At 40.5% G+C, this 16,410-nt stretch overlaps 1 protein-coding gene and 1 pseudogene across 1 annotated transcript in view; both read left to right on the top strand.

Moving 5' to 3' along the window:
* Positions 1-15,720, top strand: part of IRAG1 (inositol 1,4,5-triphosphate receptor associated 1) — a 61,829-nt gene extending 46,109 nt beyond the window's left edge. The window contains exons 16-22 of the mRNA XM_063117282.1: positions 4,573-4,714; positions 5,200-5,249; positions 6,047-6,145; positions 6,876-6,940; positions 9,732-9,851; positions 12,047-12,175; positions 15,251-15,720. Coding sequence (XP_062973352.1) covers positions 4,573-4,714; positions 5,200-5,249; positions 6,047-6,145; positions 6,876-6,940; positions 9,732-9,851; positions 12,047-12,175; positions 15,251-15,500 — 855 coding nt within the window. The 3' untranslated portion in view covers positions 15,501-15,720. The remainder of the gene's footprint in view (positions 1-4,572; positions 4,715-5,199; positions 5,250-6,046; positions 6,146-6,875; positions 6,941-9,731; positions 9,852-12,046; positions 12,176-15,250) is intronic.
* LOC134393858 (U1 spliceosomal RNA) lies at positions 2,146-2,320 on the top strand (annotated as a pseudogene).
* Positions 15,721-16,410: the final 690 nt, after the last annotated feature.

Here is a 16,410-nt window from a genome sequence, read left to right as displayed (position 1 = left end):
GCTCTCCTCGGTGGCGGCGGCATGGACGGCTCTTCCTCATTTCTTTTACAGGGAAGTCAGACTATCGTTTTTGGGGTGCACTGGGATCGCATAGAAGCGCCCTGGGAGCGACGTGCGGATCCCCCCATGTACTCCCTGTAACCAGCCCTGCTGCATTCTGGATCAGCTGAAGTTTCTGAACAGTTTTTGAAGGCAGCCCTGTAGAGCATGTTAGAATAGTCTGAATGGGATGTAACTAAACTATGTGTGTCCGTGGCCAGATCAAATGTCTCTAGGAATAGATATAGTTGGCACACCAGCCTCACCTGCGCAAATGCACTCCTGGCCAGTGCTGAAACCTGGTCATCCAGGTTCAAGTCCAAGAGTACACTCAACCTGTGAGCCTGAGTCTTCAAGAGGAATGTAATCCCATCCAGCACCAGTTGAATCCCTATTCCCTGACCTGCCTTTCATCTAACCAAAAGCTTGTTGGATCAAGCTTTTGTTTGTTTGCCCTTAACATAGACCCATCCTCTGATTGGAGTCCACCAGGGGAAGTGCCTTCAGCGTGGTAGCCCCCTTTCTATGGAATTCCCAGCCCCTAGAGGTCAGGCAGGCGCCAACTTTGTATTCCTTTCGCCATCTCCTGAAAACATGATCCACATTGCCCAGAAATCCCTGGAGCTGAAAAGCCACCACACATTCTAAAACCTTGCCCAAAAATAAAATATTAGAGACCAGCCAGAAATTATCCAATATTGTAGGGTTGAGGGCGTGTCTTTTCCTCTTAAACAAAGGTGTTACTACCACCTCCTTTAGGCAAGGCGGAACAACACTTTGCCATAAAGGGACGTTCACCTCTAACTCAGCCAGTCCCCACCCCCAGCTGCTTTTATAGACTAAGAAGGGCAAGAAGAGTCCAGCAGAAAAAACAGTAGGCCTCACTTCTCTGAGGATCCTTGGGCTTTACACACAGAAAAGTATCCCTGGCCTTTACATATTGAAAAGTATCCATTGTAACTGGTCAACAGGAGTGAAAGTTACATCCATCAGATCTGTATCGACTATGGTGTCGAAGTCAGCATGGGTATGATCGATTTTATCCACACACTGTAGTGTAAACTGGTCACATCGGTTTATTGAGTGGTCCATGTCTTCTTCTTGCCAGGCACAGCATAATCGGTCTGTGATCATCTGCAAAAGCTCAGCTGGGTGACTCTATGCAGATGCAGTAGTGGCAGAGAAGTGTTTTCTTCACTTCCCTCCTTCCTATACAGTAGGGTTTCAAATGAGTTCTAGCCTTTGTTCAGTCAGACTCATTCTGAGTTTATTTATTAATTTATTTATTGCATTTTTATACCACCCAATAGCCAAAGCTCTTTGGGCGGTTTACAAAAAGTTTTCCAGTATTGTCGCTCTCGTCAACGTCCCACTCGTTTCATTTCCTGCAACAATAAAATACTATTAGGCAGAGTGAGGCAGATACCTCAGGCAACTGATACTGGGTAGGCAGAGGATGGTGGCGAGATATGGAAGGGCAAAGCTGTATGTGCCTGGTGGCTTGTCTTGCAACCCTAAGCAAGCCTGCTGTCCTCAGATTTATTATTTATTTATTTATTTATTTATTTATTTATTTATTTATTGCATTTTTATACCACCCAATAGCCAAAGCTCCCTGGACGGTTCACAAAAATATGTGAAGGACACTGTCCCATCACCAGTGTTGAAGTACGATTCATCTGCCAGCCTGGTTGGCTACTGTATGTGAAATTGGAGCGGGGTGGGTGGGGAGGATGCCATTTTTGCCTCAGGCAGAAAAGATACCTTGGCCAGCCCTTGCCCTCTATCATTAAACTCAATGTAGTTTTAAACACTAACTGGAGATTTGGAGCAGGAGCATCTGGTGCATCTGTACTACTTTCCCTGGAATTGCAGTTAAACAGAACTCAGGCCATATCTCCGAACCCTTATTTCAGTCCAGGGATTTGCTACCAGGGATTTCTGTTGTTGCAGCTAAAGAGAAGGAAACACAAACATGAAGTGAGCATGTGACCCTGTGGATATGGTCCTATCACCCTTCTTTGCCCAAGGGTGGTATATTGGGAGTTATTTATTGCTTAAATGTTTTAGAATAATTATATATCACTTCTCATTTTAAAAATCCTTAAGCTCACCTGGCAGGGGAGACACCATGATCATGAATGAGCCTCACCCTGATTTTCCTAGGGTGAGGCTCATCCATTGCACTCCGGGTGTGCTGACCCCTGTGATTTCCCCAAATGCGGGAAACTCAACTGCATAATTTGTGGTAATTATATTTTTAACTTTTGTATGTTTCTATTTATAGGTTTTAACTGTATATGTTTAATTTTGTAAAGCTGCCTTGAGGCCCAGCATTGGGCAAAAGGCGGGATACAAAGAAATATTATAATAAAGCAGCTTACAGAAAATTATAAAACAGTCTGTCATCATTGTTAATAAGAGTTAGTGATCATGCATTATTATTAACAAGAGTTAGTGTTTCCAATTCAAGGAGTCCAAACTCAGAATTTACCTCCTGCCTTTTGATGTACTTCGAGTAGAAAAGAGGAGAAAGCTGTTCAAGTTGCACTGATTGGAAGTCATATGGAGAGGTTTTTGCCAGGCCCACTCTGGCATTCTTCTAAATTGGTCTGCTTTCCCCATCCCTGCTCCCATACTCTGCTGCTCTTTATTGGCTGTTGGCAGAGGTTTTGAGACCTGTTTCCAACAAATACATGTGACGTAGACGTAGGGGTTTGAACTGAATGGATACTTTTTCAGGACATTTCTGAACTACAGGCTTAAATTGGCTTGACAAGTCCTTCCCTTTTCCCAGGGAGCTGTAAATCTATGAGCAGAATTCTAAGAGCAGGGGACAGATCTGTAGCAGTTTTCAGTACCTTCACCAAACTACTGTTCCTGAATTTCTTTGGGGTGAAGCCATAACAATTAAAGTGGTTCCAAAAACCTGATACTCTCATAGTTTTGATACATTTTCATTGTTCACCATAGCTTCTATCAAATGTTTAGATCTTATCTGTTGGATAGTTGTCCTTAAGTAAATGTAACAAATGATACATGCTTTCCTTTGAAAATTGTAAAACTTAATAAACCAGCATCTAAATTTGGTTTACATGGGTGGGAGAGTGCTGCTGTACTTGTATCGTTTGTCGGTTCCTGGTCAACAGCTGGTTGGCCACTGTGTGAACAGAGCACTGGACTAGATGGACCCTGGGTCTGATCCAGCATGGCTCTTCTTACTGGCTGCTTTATGACTCCAACCTCCAAACGGCTTCTCTCTGCCCCATATGCCCCCTGGTGGGACATTGATCATAGCCCCACCCTGGATGGTAGTAGCCCATAACCTTAATAGATTGTTGGAGAACAGCCCACAGGCATTATCATCCATTGAGGAAATATATTTTAAATATTAATTGAACAAAAGACTGTTGCAACCTCCTCACTTGAAACTACACAATGGCATTCTCCTTGCAGTACTTGGGGCTACCTTGACAGCACTGGGTTGCCCAGCTTTTAGAGAAACGCCACACTTTTGCTGCTGCAAGGTGGTTTTGGGTAATCCTGACGCAAGAGACAGTGTGGACTTTCTGGCAGCCATTCGGCTCGCTGGGCCCGCCTCCAGCTTCCAGAAACCAATGGGAGGTCGCCTTCCATCTGGGAACACCCCCTGAGGTGGTGCAGGAATGAGGACAGATGCCGGAACAGCTAGGCTGACCTTGTTGCGGCAGGAAAAGTCAGGATAAGTCCCCGACTTTTCTGTAGCACATCTTCGTCTCTTTGCCCTGTGGTGGCAGCAAATCGGCGGCTGCGTCATATAACCGTTGCAGCACAGATTCACAGCCACCTCAGTGCAGAGTTCACATTTAGACAGCCCCCATATCTGGTTTTATCAGTGGGAGGCACTATTTATGGGGGGGGGGATCCTGCAGGTGGTAAAGGGTGCTTCCAGGCGAGGGGTAATATCTAAAACTGCCGCTATGCTCCTGCTCGATCTGTTCCCCAAGCAGGACCCACTGCTCATGCAATACAAAGCTAACGATTCAGGAAACAACCCTGGAAGCAAGTGGAAATGTCTGTTTCTGGATCAGAAAAGAACAGTGGAGCTTCCTTCAGCAAGGTTCACTGATATGCCTTATTCTGGAAATGACATTTCAGTTTGTTATGGGTTGCTTTTAAAACTGCTAGCTCCCCATTGAGCTAGTGGTGGGTCCTACTGGTGCACAGCCAGGCTTGGATACTGGCTGAGGCTTTTATCTCACCATCACCCTGCCTCATTCATAGAATTTTATGATGTCCGAACATTGTTATCTTCACTCATAACTCCTCTCTGTCTTCCCACCGCTTCTTCTGTTGTTTTTCTTACCACAAAAAATCCATTAAGAAGGAAAAGACAGGATAGCTGCACAGTGTCTGATTAGCCTGGGAGTCTCCTTATGGGTAAACCAAAGTCTCCTTATGGGTAAAATTTCAGTATTGATAGAAGCTGCAAAATGATGCTACTTCATTTTGAAAATGTAATTCGATGCATGCTTCGTCTTCTCTTAATTGCAGGAGAAACGCATGTCAAAGGCCACTGAAGTTATGATGCAGTATGTGGAGAATTTGAAAAGAACGTATGAAAAGGATCATGCTGAGCTCATGGAGTATAAGAAACTTGCCAATCAGAATTCTAGCAGGAGCTATGGCTCCCCTGGTAACACAGTTTATTTTCCAAGATTTTAAAACTTGTCCATTTTGCTGTTGAACTTGTAATTGGGTTTCCCCCATATCTACATAGATATAAATGTAGTTTATTAAGGTATCTGACAAAGTAGAATTATTTACTTAGTTGAACAAAATTGTGCATCTTGATTTTATTTATTTATTTATTTATTTATTACATTTCTATACTGCCAATTGCTCTTAAATAATTAAATATTTTCAGGAAAACTGTGCACAACAGTCTCTTTAGGAGCATGAATCAGGGAATGTTAGAACAGATTGTAATGTATTAGATTGAAATAATTCCACATTTCTACTGTTATAACAAAGGAAATGCCTCCTAGTCTTGCGTATTACACAATGTTGCTTTTTATGCACATTCTTTTCAATATAAAAGACCTATACTGATAGAAAACTGTCTTTTGGTGATGAGAATGTTTCTAACCCTAATTTCTAACCCCCCTTTCTTTGATACAGAAGATGGTGTGCCCCGTACATCTAGATCTATGTCTCTTTCTATTGGAAAGGTATTCTTCCAAACCTTAATAAAATGTTTAACTAAGAGCCCATTGCTGACACATTCCAGGAGTCAGTTAACCATACTCCATAACATAATGCTGAATTTTTGGAAATATTTACCAGGTATAAGTAGAGGAAAACTACGTATAACATAAGCAATCGAATCTTTAGTGTGTTAATTTTACCCCACAAACTCAACTTTAATGAAGCCTTTATCTATATCTCGTGCAATCTCATTAATCAAGTTATTCAAATTTAGTTTAATCAGTTGGGATATATCTTTGGGAATGAGTATTCCCAAGTAAGTAATAAAATCTGGGCGCCATCAAAATAACCTACTAGCCAACACACTTGGAGATATATTACCTCCAATCAGCATCAATTCAGATTTTGACCAATTAATTGAATAACCAGACAGATCACCAAAAGTATTAATCAGTTTCATCAAAGCTGGAATAGATGACTAGAGTTTTGAAATTAACAATAAAAGGTCATCAGCATAAAGAATTATTTTAAATTCTAAGCCAGCATGCACAAAAACCATGAATAGTACTATTCTGTCTAATCATACACACCAGTGGTTCCAAACATAAATCAAAGATCAATGGGGAAAGTTGACATCCATTGTTACCAATGTACTAAAATATGTTTAGAATCCAGCTGTGAACAGAAGTCAGTTATAAGAATTTTCACGTCCATGGTTTTGTCCTTTATTTTTCCTGGTTTGCCAGAATCTGTTTGATTATACATCTTGTGAAGGTATCACTTGGTGTCACATGTGTACTGAAATGTATTTTTATTATAGATGCCTAGGAGAAGAGTCAGTGTTGCTGTTGTTTCAAAATTTGAGCTTCCGGGCCAGTCACCTGGTGCATCACCCATACCATTGATGCCATCTTCACTGGTAAGTTTTAAAATTACTAAAATTCTACAGAAATAAATGTTTTAAAGAAAAAGGTTACATAGATGTGACTGCCACATTTTATAAATTTGGGACTGTTTGATGTGGCAAACATGTAGATAAAATATAATTATTAGATACACATCAGAAACAATAAATGGATTGTATACAACTGTGTTATTCCACTAGCACAAATTACATTGTGCTAGTGGAAACTAGGCTCCAAACTATGCGTAAGAGGAGAATCTAAGTAAAGTTGTGGTTGTGCAAATGCTTGCATAATCAGTTCTGCATTACACTTGCGCAAGAGGTTGTATAACTAGCTGCACATCACACTTGTTCAACCAGTTGCACATTATGCTTGCACAACTGTTTGCACAGGTGTAATGCAGACACTTGCACAAGTGTAATGCACAACCACTTGAGCAGTGGAAAGATTTGGCCGAGTTCTGTTGATGCTATTTGAGTTTGCGGAATGACACTGTTGGACAATGCCCTACGTTAATACACAAATAGAGGTGAGGAATAACTTAGGACGATAAAGGAAGTGTGTAAAATGTTCCAAAGAGCAGTGAACTTGCTGTCTGTTGGGAGATCAAATCCATTCTTTGGAAAATGCTGAGTTTATGTTTTGAGACTCTTAAGAATGTTTTTGATGTACATGCATCTTCTTATGGGAAACAGCTTTTACTGTTGATATTGAATGAAATTGAATGGCCATCTTTATTCACAGTCTGAGTCATCAAATGGAAGAAGCAATCTGACATCAACTCCTGCCTTACCTACGCTTATAGAGAAGTGAGTGCACAAGTATTTCCTATATTTGGAGTTATATAGCAGATAATTCCTGCTGGCATAAAAAGAGCCCTTTTCCTAAAGGAAATTAAGGTGATAGAATAAGATCCCTCCGTTAACAAAGAGATGCAGTTCAAAGATCTGGTCAGACAATATTACTTTAAAAAAAAAAAAGATTCATGCACAATCTAACCATGGCTGACATTTTGCTGAGAGAATAGGCAAAACAAAAAACAAAAAAACCTGAGAACAAATCCAATAAAACATGATAGCTTCCCAGTACAAAGCATAGAAGCAGCAAGAGGGGAAGACACTTATGTGTCGCAACATAAGAGAAAGCGTTTTCAGGTGCCTGAAATTTTTATTATTATTCCCAATGCATTTCGGAAAGGACATCGCTTCCTCGGGAGAGAGTTACATTAAAATATCACTGCCAAAACATTATGGTTTTAAACACCCCTAAAATCTGGAAACATGTCTAAAAAGTTGCTACAAATACTGTGCTAAAACGCACCCGCAATTTACATTTATAAGACATAACCATTAAAAAAAAATATTTGGGTTATATTAGATGAAAGTTCTAATTTATTGCCTTTACCTACTGATATGTTTAGAATGTATCTACATGTTGAAATAATTTTTTTCCCTTTCTCAGGACTGCTTTCATATATAGCTAAGGTGAATCTCATGCAGTTCTCTTTGTTGGCTGATAAAACAAGCCATTCCATTAACACTGAATCATGACCAGCAATAACATTATAGCCTGTGGAAACATTATATAGTGGAAGCATTATTTCCACTATAGCAGCCCTGAACAACTTGTGCCTTGCCAAGTTCAAGGCATTCCTCCAGAGATGATCTAAACATGCACTCCAAATGACCTAAAACAGGGAAGTCGTCAACTACCAGGCAGATGTCCCAGGCCAGCAACAAAAACAATAAGTTTTTCAAGCCCCTGATGAACCATCCCGAGGCTGGTGGGTTTCATTTAGCTTTGTGGAGGACATGTTGAGGCTCATCGAATTTCAACCACTTAGAGTTGTGCCCAGGGATGACATTTTACATCAAGGGATTGCTTTCCTGTAGTATTTATTTATTTATTTATTATTACATTTTTATACCGCCCAATAGCTGAAGCTCTCTGGGCGGTTCACAAAGGAACCTCCCAATCTTGTGAAGCAGATTAGATTATTTTTAGGGAATAATAATAATAATAATAATAATAATAATAATAATATTGTTACCCGCCTCTCCCTCTGGATTGAGTCGGGGTACAACACTGATAAAAACACCATAAAATATATACAACTAATTCAAATGTTTAAATCCAGTGCATCGTTAAAAGCAGCACACCATTAAAAAAGAAACGTCGGACAGTATCCAACTGCTAGTGGAAACTAGGTTCTAAACTATGCAGAAGAAGAGAATCCAATTAAAGTTACATTTTTGCAAGTGCCATTGTGCGAGTGGTTGTGCAAGCAGTTGCGCAATGGCACTTGCAAAAACATAACTTGCGCAAGTGTAATGCACAATGGAAAGATTCGGCAGGTTTCTGCTAGTGCTATTTAGCTTTGCAGAATGACACCATTGGATGCTGCCCATTAGAAAAACCTGCAAAACTGGATTGACCAGAGGGCATGATGGGATGTCAAAACAACAAAAGTGAATTGCAGACAGTGACTGTTGTAACATGACAGCCAGGTCTCTGAAAGGCTGTCATCTGTACTCAGCCGAGGATAATGTGAATTCTAAAGTAGTTGCATATTCATGAATATTTTAGCTTTTTAAATATGAGAACAAGTGGTATAACCATTGTTTTGTTTTGTATTTTATCAAAAGGTTTTTATAAGGAATATAGGATGTGTTTATGTTTTGGAACTTAGTACATGAATGTACCTTCTAGAAAGTCTGCAGTATATTGGCAGCTTTTCTCCCAGGTCAGAGCACTTGTCCTCTTCAGGAAATACAGCACATTTGAAGGAAATGTCTGCTGACGATTTTGAATTATGATGAGTGATTTGTTGGAAGGGCAATAGGTGGTGCTTAGAGGACTCTGTTTACGTAGTATATACAGCTGTGAGAAGTTCAGGGGATTCCTCCTGCCAGTTTAATTCAGTGGAGAGAAAAGCACTGGAATCTTACAATTTCTGAACAAAAATCTCTCTTCCCCCATGTACTGGCAGCCAAGCAGCAGTCAGAAAGCACAGTGCTTAAACAGAACTGCTGGGGGCTGCTGGGGGCCGCCTGAGACAAAGGACAACGTGGCACCCTCTCCCATTCCATGTACAAGGCTAACTGGACCGGCCGTTGAATCTTTCCTCAACACTGGCAATGGGACAGCATCCTCCATGCCAGGAGGTGGCAGGCTAGCTCTCTCCTCCAACATTTTGCTGCTACCTCCCAGCATCTGCTGCCTGAGGCGACTGACTCGCTCTGCTTCATGGGAGGGCTGGCCCTGTTCTCAGGGGCATTTGAGGCTCCAGTTTTTAAAGTGTGCCTACACCTCTCTACTTTGTACTAAGAAAGAAACAGGGAAAAGTAAAGACCCCCTTATCTAATAGGAGGTACACCCACACCTGGAAGTGTTGCATTTCTTACACACCCACACAAACACACCTGCAGGGGCAAAAGTCCTGCAATGGTGTTGTGGGAGATATTGGAAAACATGTGACTTCCAAACAACCAAGGATGCATTTGAATATAATAAAGGGGAACCAAAAGGAATTGACACTGTTCTGTTACACAGTCTAAAAATTAAACTTCTGTTTTCTGTGTTTATTTTTAAATTGGTTAGTGGGAAATCAACTGGGGACCCTGAGTGTGAACCTCCTTCTTCAGTGCCAACACTGACTGGCTTGGAAGAGATCAACCCAGAGACAAAAGCCAAAATAGAAGAGGAAGCTTACAACAAAGGGTGAGAAGGTGTATCATCTGAATCACTCAAGAGGGACTCCATTTTATGGACACGTCCATTTATTTATCCAATGTGATTTCAGATGGGTAGTTCTTGCTTTCATGAATTTTACAGACTACTGTGCCAAATAATGACTTGCAGAAATGTAGCCACTTCTTACTTACTGTTCACTGATTGTATTTCCAAAACAGAACACAATCCTATTCAGATTACCAAGAGCTAAAAATCAAACTAGCATTGGCTATTTATCTGAGTGGAAGTCAGTTATCAAAGTGCCCGGTGTGTTTTGAGTTACTCTGGGTACTCATCACCACCTACTCACTGTTCCAAAAATACAAGGAGGCAAATGAATTATCTTAGTACGAAAACCAACAATTCTGAGATGCAAAACAATTTGACCATGTAAAATGCCATAAGGCACTTCAATCAAATGATTTCATTTCAGTGAAATAATACTTAATTAATATTTTCCTGGGCTTCCACCTGACCCTAGAGTCCACACATTAGGTAGGCATGAAGATAGCAATGGGGAAGCCCACATATGTAGACTTCTGCATGTATAGCCTTCCACATCTTCTGGAACCCTCAATGATCAGATGCTTACACAGGTAGAGTTTTGTGAGCAAGGAGACAATTCAGAGGCAGAAGAAGTGGTTACCGTGGTGCACGTAGGTTCCTGTCCTTCCCACCCCTATGTTTCTTTAAATAGGTAAAATAAGCTGACCCTGCCAGCTGCTTTGGTATAGGCAGAGCAGAGCTGTGGCCTGCATTGTGTTTCCATCCCAGTGTGTCAGCAATGGCACTAGTGATAGTTATAGAAAAGAGAAGGGGGAAGGGTCAGAAGACAACTCTACCATGGTAAGCACTCCTTTTGCCTCCAAGATGTTCCCTCCCTTGAAATATTTCAAGGTCAAATCTCCCTGAAATCATCGGGGGGGGGGCATTTCAAATGTGGGCTGAATCCCTCCCTCCCTCTCCATTGGCCAAACCACTGATTTCACAGAAATTCATCCTAACCTTTACACAAATCTATGGTGAAGCCACACTTGGAATACAATGTACAGTTCTGGCCACCATCTCCCAATGAACAGTGCAGAGCTGGGAAAGGAGCAACCAAAACAATCAAGGGAGGAAAAGCTCAAACAAATAGTGACTAAGGGAAAGACATGATGTTTATAAAATTATGCACAGTGTTTCTCCTTTTCTCTCAATAGTACTAGAATTTGGGGTCACTGATTGGTGAGAGATTCAGGACAGACAAAATGAAGCATTTGTTTACACAATGCATAATTTAATGTATAAAATAAGAACATAAGAAGAGCCATGCTGGATCAGACCAAGAGTCCATCTAGTCCAGCATTCTACTCACACAATGGCCAACTAGCTGTTGATCAGGAACTCGCGAGCAGGACATGGTGCAACTCCCCCCTCCCACTCTGTTCCCCAGCAACTGGTGTTCATAGGCTTGCTGCCTTTGCCACTGGTGGTAGCACACAGCTGCCAGGCCATTTATGTAGATGGCTCTAAGGGGACATTAGACAAATACATGGAGGATGTTTATCAATGGCAATTAGTCATGGTGCTATATGGAACCTCTGGACACTTAAAACCAGTTGCTGGGGAACAACTAGTTGCTAGGAACAACAATGGGACAGAGCTGTTGCCTACATATCTTGCTTGTAGGCTTCCCATGGGCATCTGGTTGACCACTGTCAGAAGGAGGATTCTGGGCTAGATAGGCCTTTGGTCTGATCCAGCAGGGCTCTTACATATGTTCGTTTTCGTTTGTAATAAGAGAATAGGATAGCAGAAAAGGGGGGATCCCTTCCCTCAGTAGGCAAACTGGATGCATACAACCAATTTTACCACAGTGCTCTCCCTTCAGAGGGCACATACACAGGTTGAATACAATATGAGCTGTAGTGCATTCAGGCAGGAATTTGGGACAGAAGTCCAGGGCCTCTCTTAGCTGAATTAGCAGGAGGGTCCCCCAAACACAGCAGGCCTGGCTTGCTACTTTTTGAGTTAAGTGAAGTAATGCACATTACCATCTAAAAATGAGCCCCCACTCTCAGCCCTATGCGACCTTTAGGTTCAGAGTCTAATATTACCTAACTGCACCACTGGATAGGAACACATTTTCTGATGTGTGATTGCAAATTCCTTTCCCCCCCCCCTTTGTTTTCAAATTAAAGTTATCAAGAAGGCTTAAAGAAAACCAAGGAACATGAAGAGCCGAAAGAAGATGATGAAGAGAAAATGTATGAAAGCCCCAATGAACGTGTAGCAGGTGAAAGTGATTATGAAATCAGCAAGCAACACAGGTACGAAAATAGCTGTATTTTGAATGTCAAATAGAGTGTATTAACTTATTTGATGAAATGTATATCACCTTATTATGGAATGTTCAGCATTTGATTGAGTAGAACACCACCAATGTGATAATGGAGTTTCCTTTCCAGCAGCTCCTCCAACAACAGCCCACCGATTGCTCTTTCCAGTGCGAGCCCCCTCTTCTGTATGAGCATCATCAGACGGGTGTTTTATCGCACACTCGCTACCGCCCACTTACGGATGTTCGCACATCCTTTAGACAATGATGTGTGCCTCCCGCTCCTTTTTGCCTATTTTCCATCACAAAATGGACCCCTTTTAATCCAACTTTTTTTAAAAAAACAGAATGTGCCGCCATTTCCTGCTGTGTGCAGGAAAAGCAGCGCAATAAAAACAGCCCCTGAATGGGCCACGTGGCCTTTGTTGACTTCCTCTTTCTTCTCCTGGTAGAAGGAGGAAGTATCATGGGACAGGAATGGGGGCGGAGAAACAACAATAGGGAAACCCCCCCCCCATCCCAAATCTGATGACACTCTATAAAACAGTTTTCTAGCTTGGCATGAATACTGCAGGAAGGAGTAACTTGTACAACAGATAATTTTATGGGAATAGAGGCAAGATACATCCAAGGTGGTTTTTAAATTATAGGATGCTTAAAAGTAGTCTAAAGTTATTAGAGGAGAGGAGAGATGTAAAATCTCCTTAAAAAATTAAATTATGGAGGGAAAACATTTTTTCCTATTGTTTTTCAGGGAGAAAGACAATTTGTGAAAAATCAGAAATATGCAGTACATTTTTTTAGCACTCATTACAGATCTAAATTCACATTACTTTAGGAATATAAACTGTATTATGTATAACTTGCTTTGCTCATAAAAGTAGCATTATGATTACAAACATTTAAAACTCAGTAAATTTGTAATTGTTGTCTGAATAAACTATATTTTAAAATGTAATACGTATATCAATCAGGAAAATTTTATGAGCAATCCTAGTTATATTTAATACAGTTTAGGTTCTTATTTTATGTCTGGCCAGAGGAAACTTCAGCAAATAGCCCCTGAAAGATCAGAATCATTCTAGAAGCCAGAAAAGCTGGAGCCAGAGGAAGGCTCAGTTCAGACAACACATTCCTCAACGGTGGATGATTTAGAATTCCAAGGTGGATTTTTTACACTACCATTGAGAAATGTGTTGCTTGGTGGGAAAACTCCACGCAATGGTGGAATTTTTTTTACTCTACGCAGAATATCCACGTTGTGCAGAGGAGAGTTCCTGCACAACTATTGTGTTGTGCTCTGTAGAATTTTCTGTTGTGTTGAGTTGACTTTTCCCACTGGCGACAGAGTTCCCTGGCAAGAGCGGCAAAAGGAGCGAGTGCCGCTCTAGGAGAACTACCAGGTTTGTTTGTTTTTTCAGCAATGGCTGATGGGATACCATTGGGAGGATCAGGGGAGGAGAGAGGGTGGAGGAACTGTCAATAAAACATCATGATGGATTTTACTCAACTCCATGGTAGCCCACAGTCACACAATGGTGGAGTTAGAATATGTTGTGTAAGAAGTACGTCCTAGAAACTCAACCGCTGAGTGGAGTTTTCACACTGCGTTGACTAATGTGTTGTCTGAATTGAGCTAAAGTCTAGTATACAACAACTGTGCCTGTTTATGAAGAATTGGGGTGGGATTTAGGGAAATCATATCTGAAGAAAAAGCTTCTGAGAGTTCAGTTAGCTAGGGGAAACTGTCTTACCTATTAGGATTGTTAACCAAATATTTGAGAACCTTTAAGCAAGCTATTATTTGAAGAATTATATTTTATTCCATTTTTGTAAATAAGGGAGGGGAGAATGGCCCTCAAGCCCCTGCAGTTGCCCAGCTCTGGTGTAAGTAAATCCCTGTGGTGTTGAAATTCATACTAGGGAGTTTCATAGGTTTTTAATCAATTATATGTATTTTATGGTGTTTTGTATTTGTGTTGTACCCCGCCTTAATCCAGAGGGAGAGGCGGGTAAGAAATAAATATATTATTTTATTTATATTATTATTATTATTATTATTATTATTATTATTATTATTATTAAGCGAGGTCAAATGATGGAAGAGCTGGGGTGACCTAGCTTCCACCAAAAAAGTTGGGGTAAGATCCCGACTTTTTTAGTGCGCAGCTTTGTGGTAAAGCCCCATGGTGTCTGCAAATCTGCAGCTGCGTCATATAACTTACGCAGCGCAGATTTGCAGCCGCTGCAGGGCTTTGAGCACATATCGACAGCACCCCAAGGGTGTTTTCTACATAAGGTTTTAATTGTCTTTGAGCCTCACTTACGCTATGTTATGTGGAACTGAAAGAAGAAAGGAAATATATGTCATATGAATGAGCATTCCGCCTTTTGTAGGCATTACATTCTCATTGCAAACATATTTAGAACAAAAGCTACTCGAAGACTTGCATATTAAAACACTAAGGGCAGTAACCCATGGTACAGCTACACTAAGTAGACCCATTGAAGTGAATGGGCCTAGTCTATCTAGGACTTTCACAGGATACTGCCCTAACTAATCTTTATGCTTCCAACACTCATACATGATATTTCAACCTATATAGCTATGAACAGAAGTCAACTTTGATGAATACACTTGATTCTTTGACAAGGCCTTAGCAATTTCTCTTCTAGCTTTTATTGGAACTTTTGACTGCAGTGTTGATCCCATGATCTATAATATACAATGACAAATTAAACTGATTGTACACTTGCTGTAATATTGCTTCTTTCTCCTGATGCCAAATGTAATACTTTTAATGGAAATGTCTAACTCCTTTTTAAAAAATAATAAATAAATAAATACTTGTGTATTATAAAAGCTCTAAAATTTGGAAAAACAAAAGAACCCAAATAGATAAACAAGAATAATAAACTTAGGTATGACCTAATAAAGATCACATATGTACTGCTAGGCCTTTGAGTCTTGCATGACACGGTAGCTTTTCAAATAGTAGAAGTATCTGACTTCAAATGGTTTCAATTACGTTAACCAATTTTTACTTACTTCTTTTCCATTTTACAGCAAACTTGAAGTTATTATCCATTATGTACAAATACTGTACCCCAAACTGCATAAACACTGGAACGTACTTTGGATTGTAGCAGCCATTATCATCGTATTTGCTGTGGTGCTAGGAATCTCTAGTTTATACAATTACTTATCCTCCTGTACTGAGCTATCAGATGGGCAACAAGTGAAAGCTACCTGTTCTGCTGTCCAGCAATACTCCTGGTGGAACTCAGGACTGCAACGTGATCAGCGCACCAAATAACAAAAGCATGAATAGGGATAGAAGCCATTTACAATACACCAGTACACAGCTGTTTTAAAACAGAAGTGCACAAAGTAAAATAGCACTTTGTCACTTCCATGGTGGTCAAATGTCATCAGTATCCCACTACTTAGTTTCTTCTGTGCCATCAGACTTGTGATTGCAGTGTGATTTTTAACTAGCCAGATACACCAGCCAATAAATGCTATTCTCTCTTTTATGCTAATCGTTATTTGATTGATGTGCCTGAATATCCACACAATCACATGAAAAATATAAAGACTGTGTTTGACCAAAACCTGGGGCATTGACACCTGGAGGTTCTGAGGTGGAACACGAACTCCTGAAGAATGCCACCCACAGCCTTCCTGCTACATAAATGCAAACATGGATTTCTGCTATGAATTTCTGTTTGGGGCTGTTCTATCATTTTTAAGCCCTCATAGCTACAATAGATTAGACATTTGTATTTTTTCATTCATCACTTTATTACGATCCATAGATCCATCAAGGACAAAACTCAGGCATAAAACAAATTAAAACTATTATCAGCTTGTATTTGATTTCATAATTATAGGGAATGAGCAAAAGGTAAAACTGAACATATTAAATTACTAATACGTTTTGACTTTGGGCATGTTCCCATCATTGATAGCAGCAACCTTGAAGAACCATATTTCATTCAAAGATGCTATGCAAAGGTCAAGCTAGATTACATGGAAAACGTGGGCTCTAAACCCATATTTCCATTGCAACAGTAATGAGGATTGGGCTATACTTGCAGAGGGTAACTGGTGGATGGAATGGGGAGCTTGAGCTTTCTTCTCTCTGCTAATTCTTGCTTCCTCAGGCTATTTAAAAATAATTAAATCCCAGCTAAGCTCTGAAACCCAGTGGGAGAAAAATACAC

This window comes from Elgaria multicarinata, chromosome 2, assembly GCF_023053635.1.
Source record: "Elgaria multicarinata webbii isolate HBS135686 ecotype San Diego chromosome 2, rElgMul1.1.pri, whole genome shotgun sequence".
Taxonomy (NCBI): Eukaryota; Metazoa; Chordata; class Lepidosauria; order Squamata; family Anguidae; genus Elgaria; species Elgaria multicarinata.
This window is presented reverse-complemented; position numbering and strand designations above follow the sequence as displayed.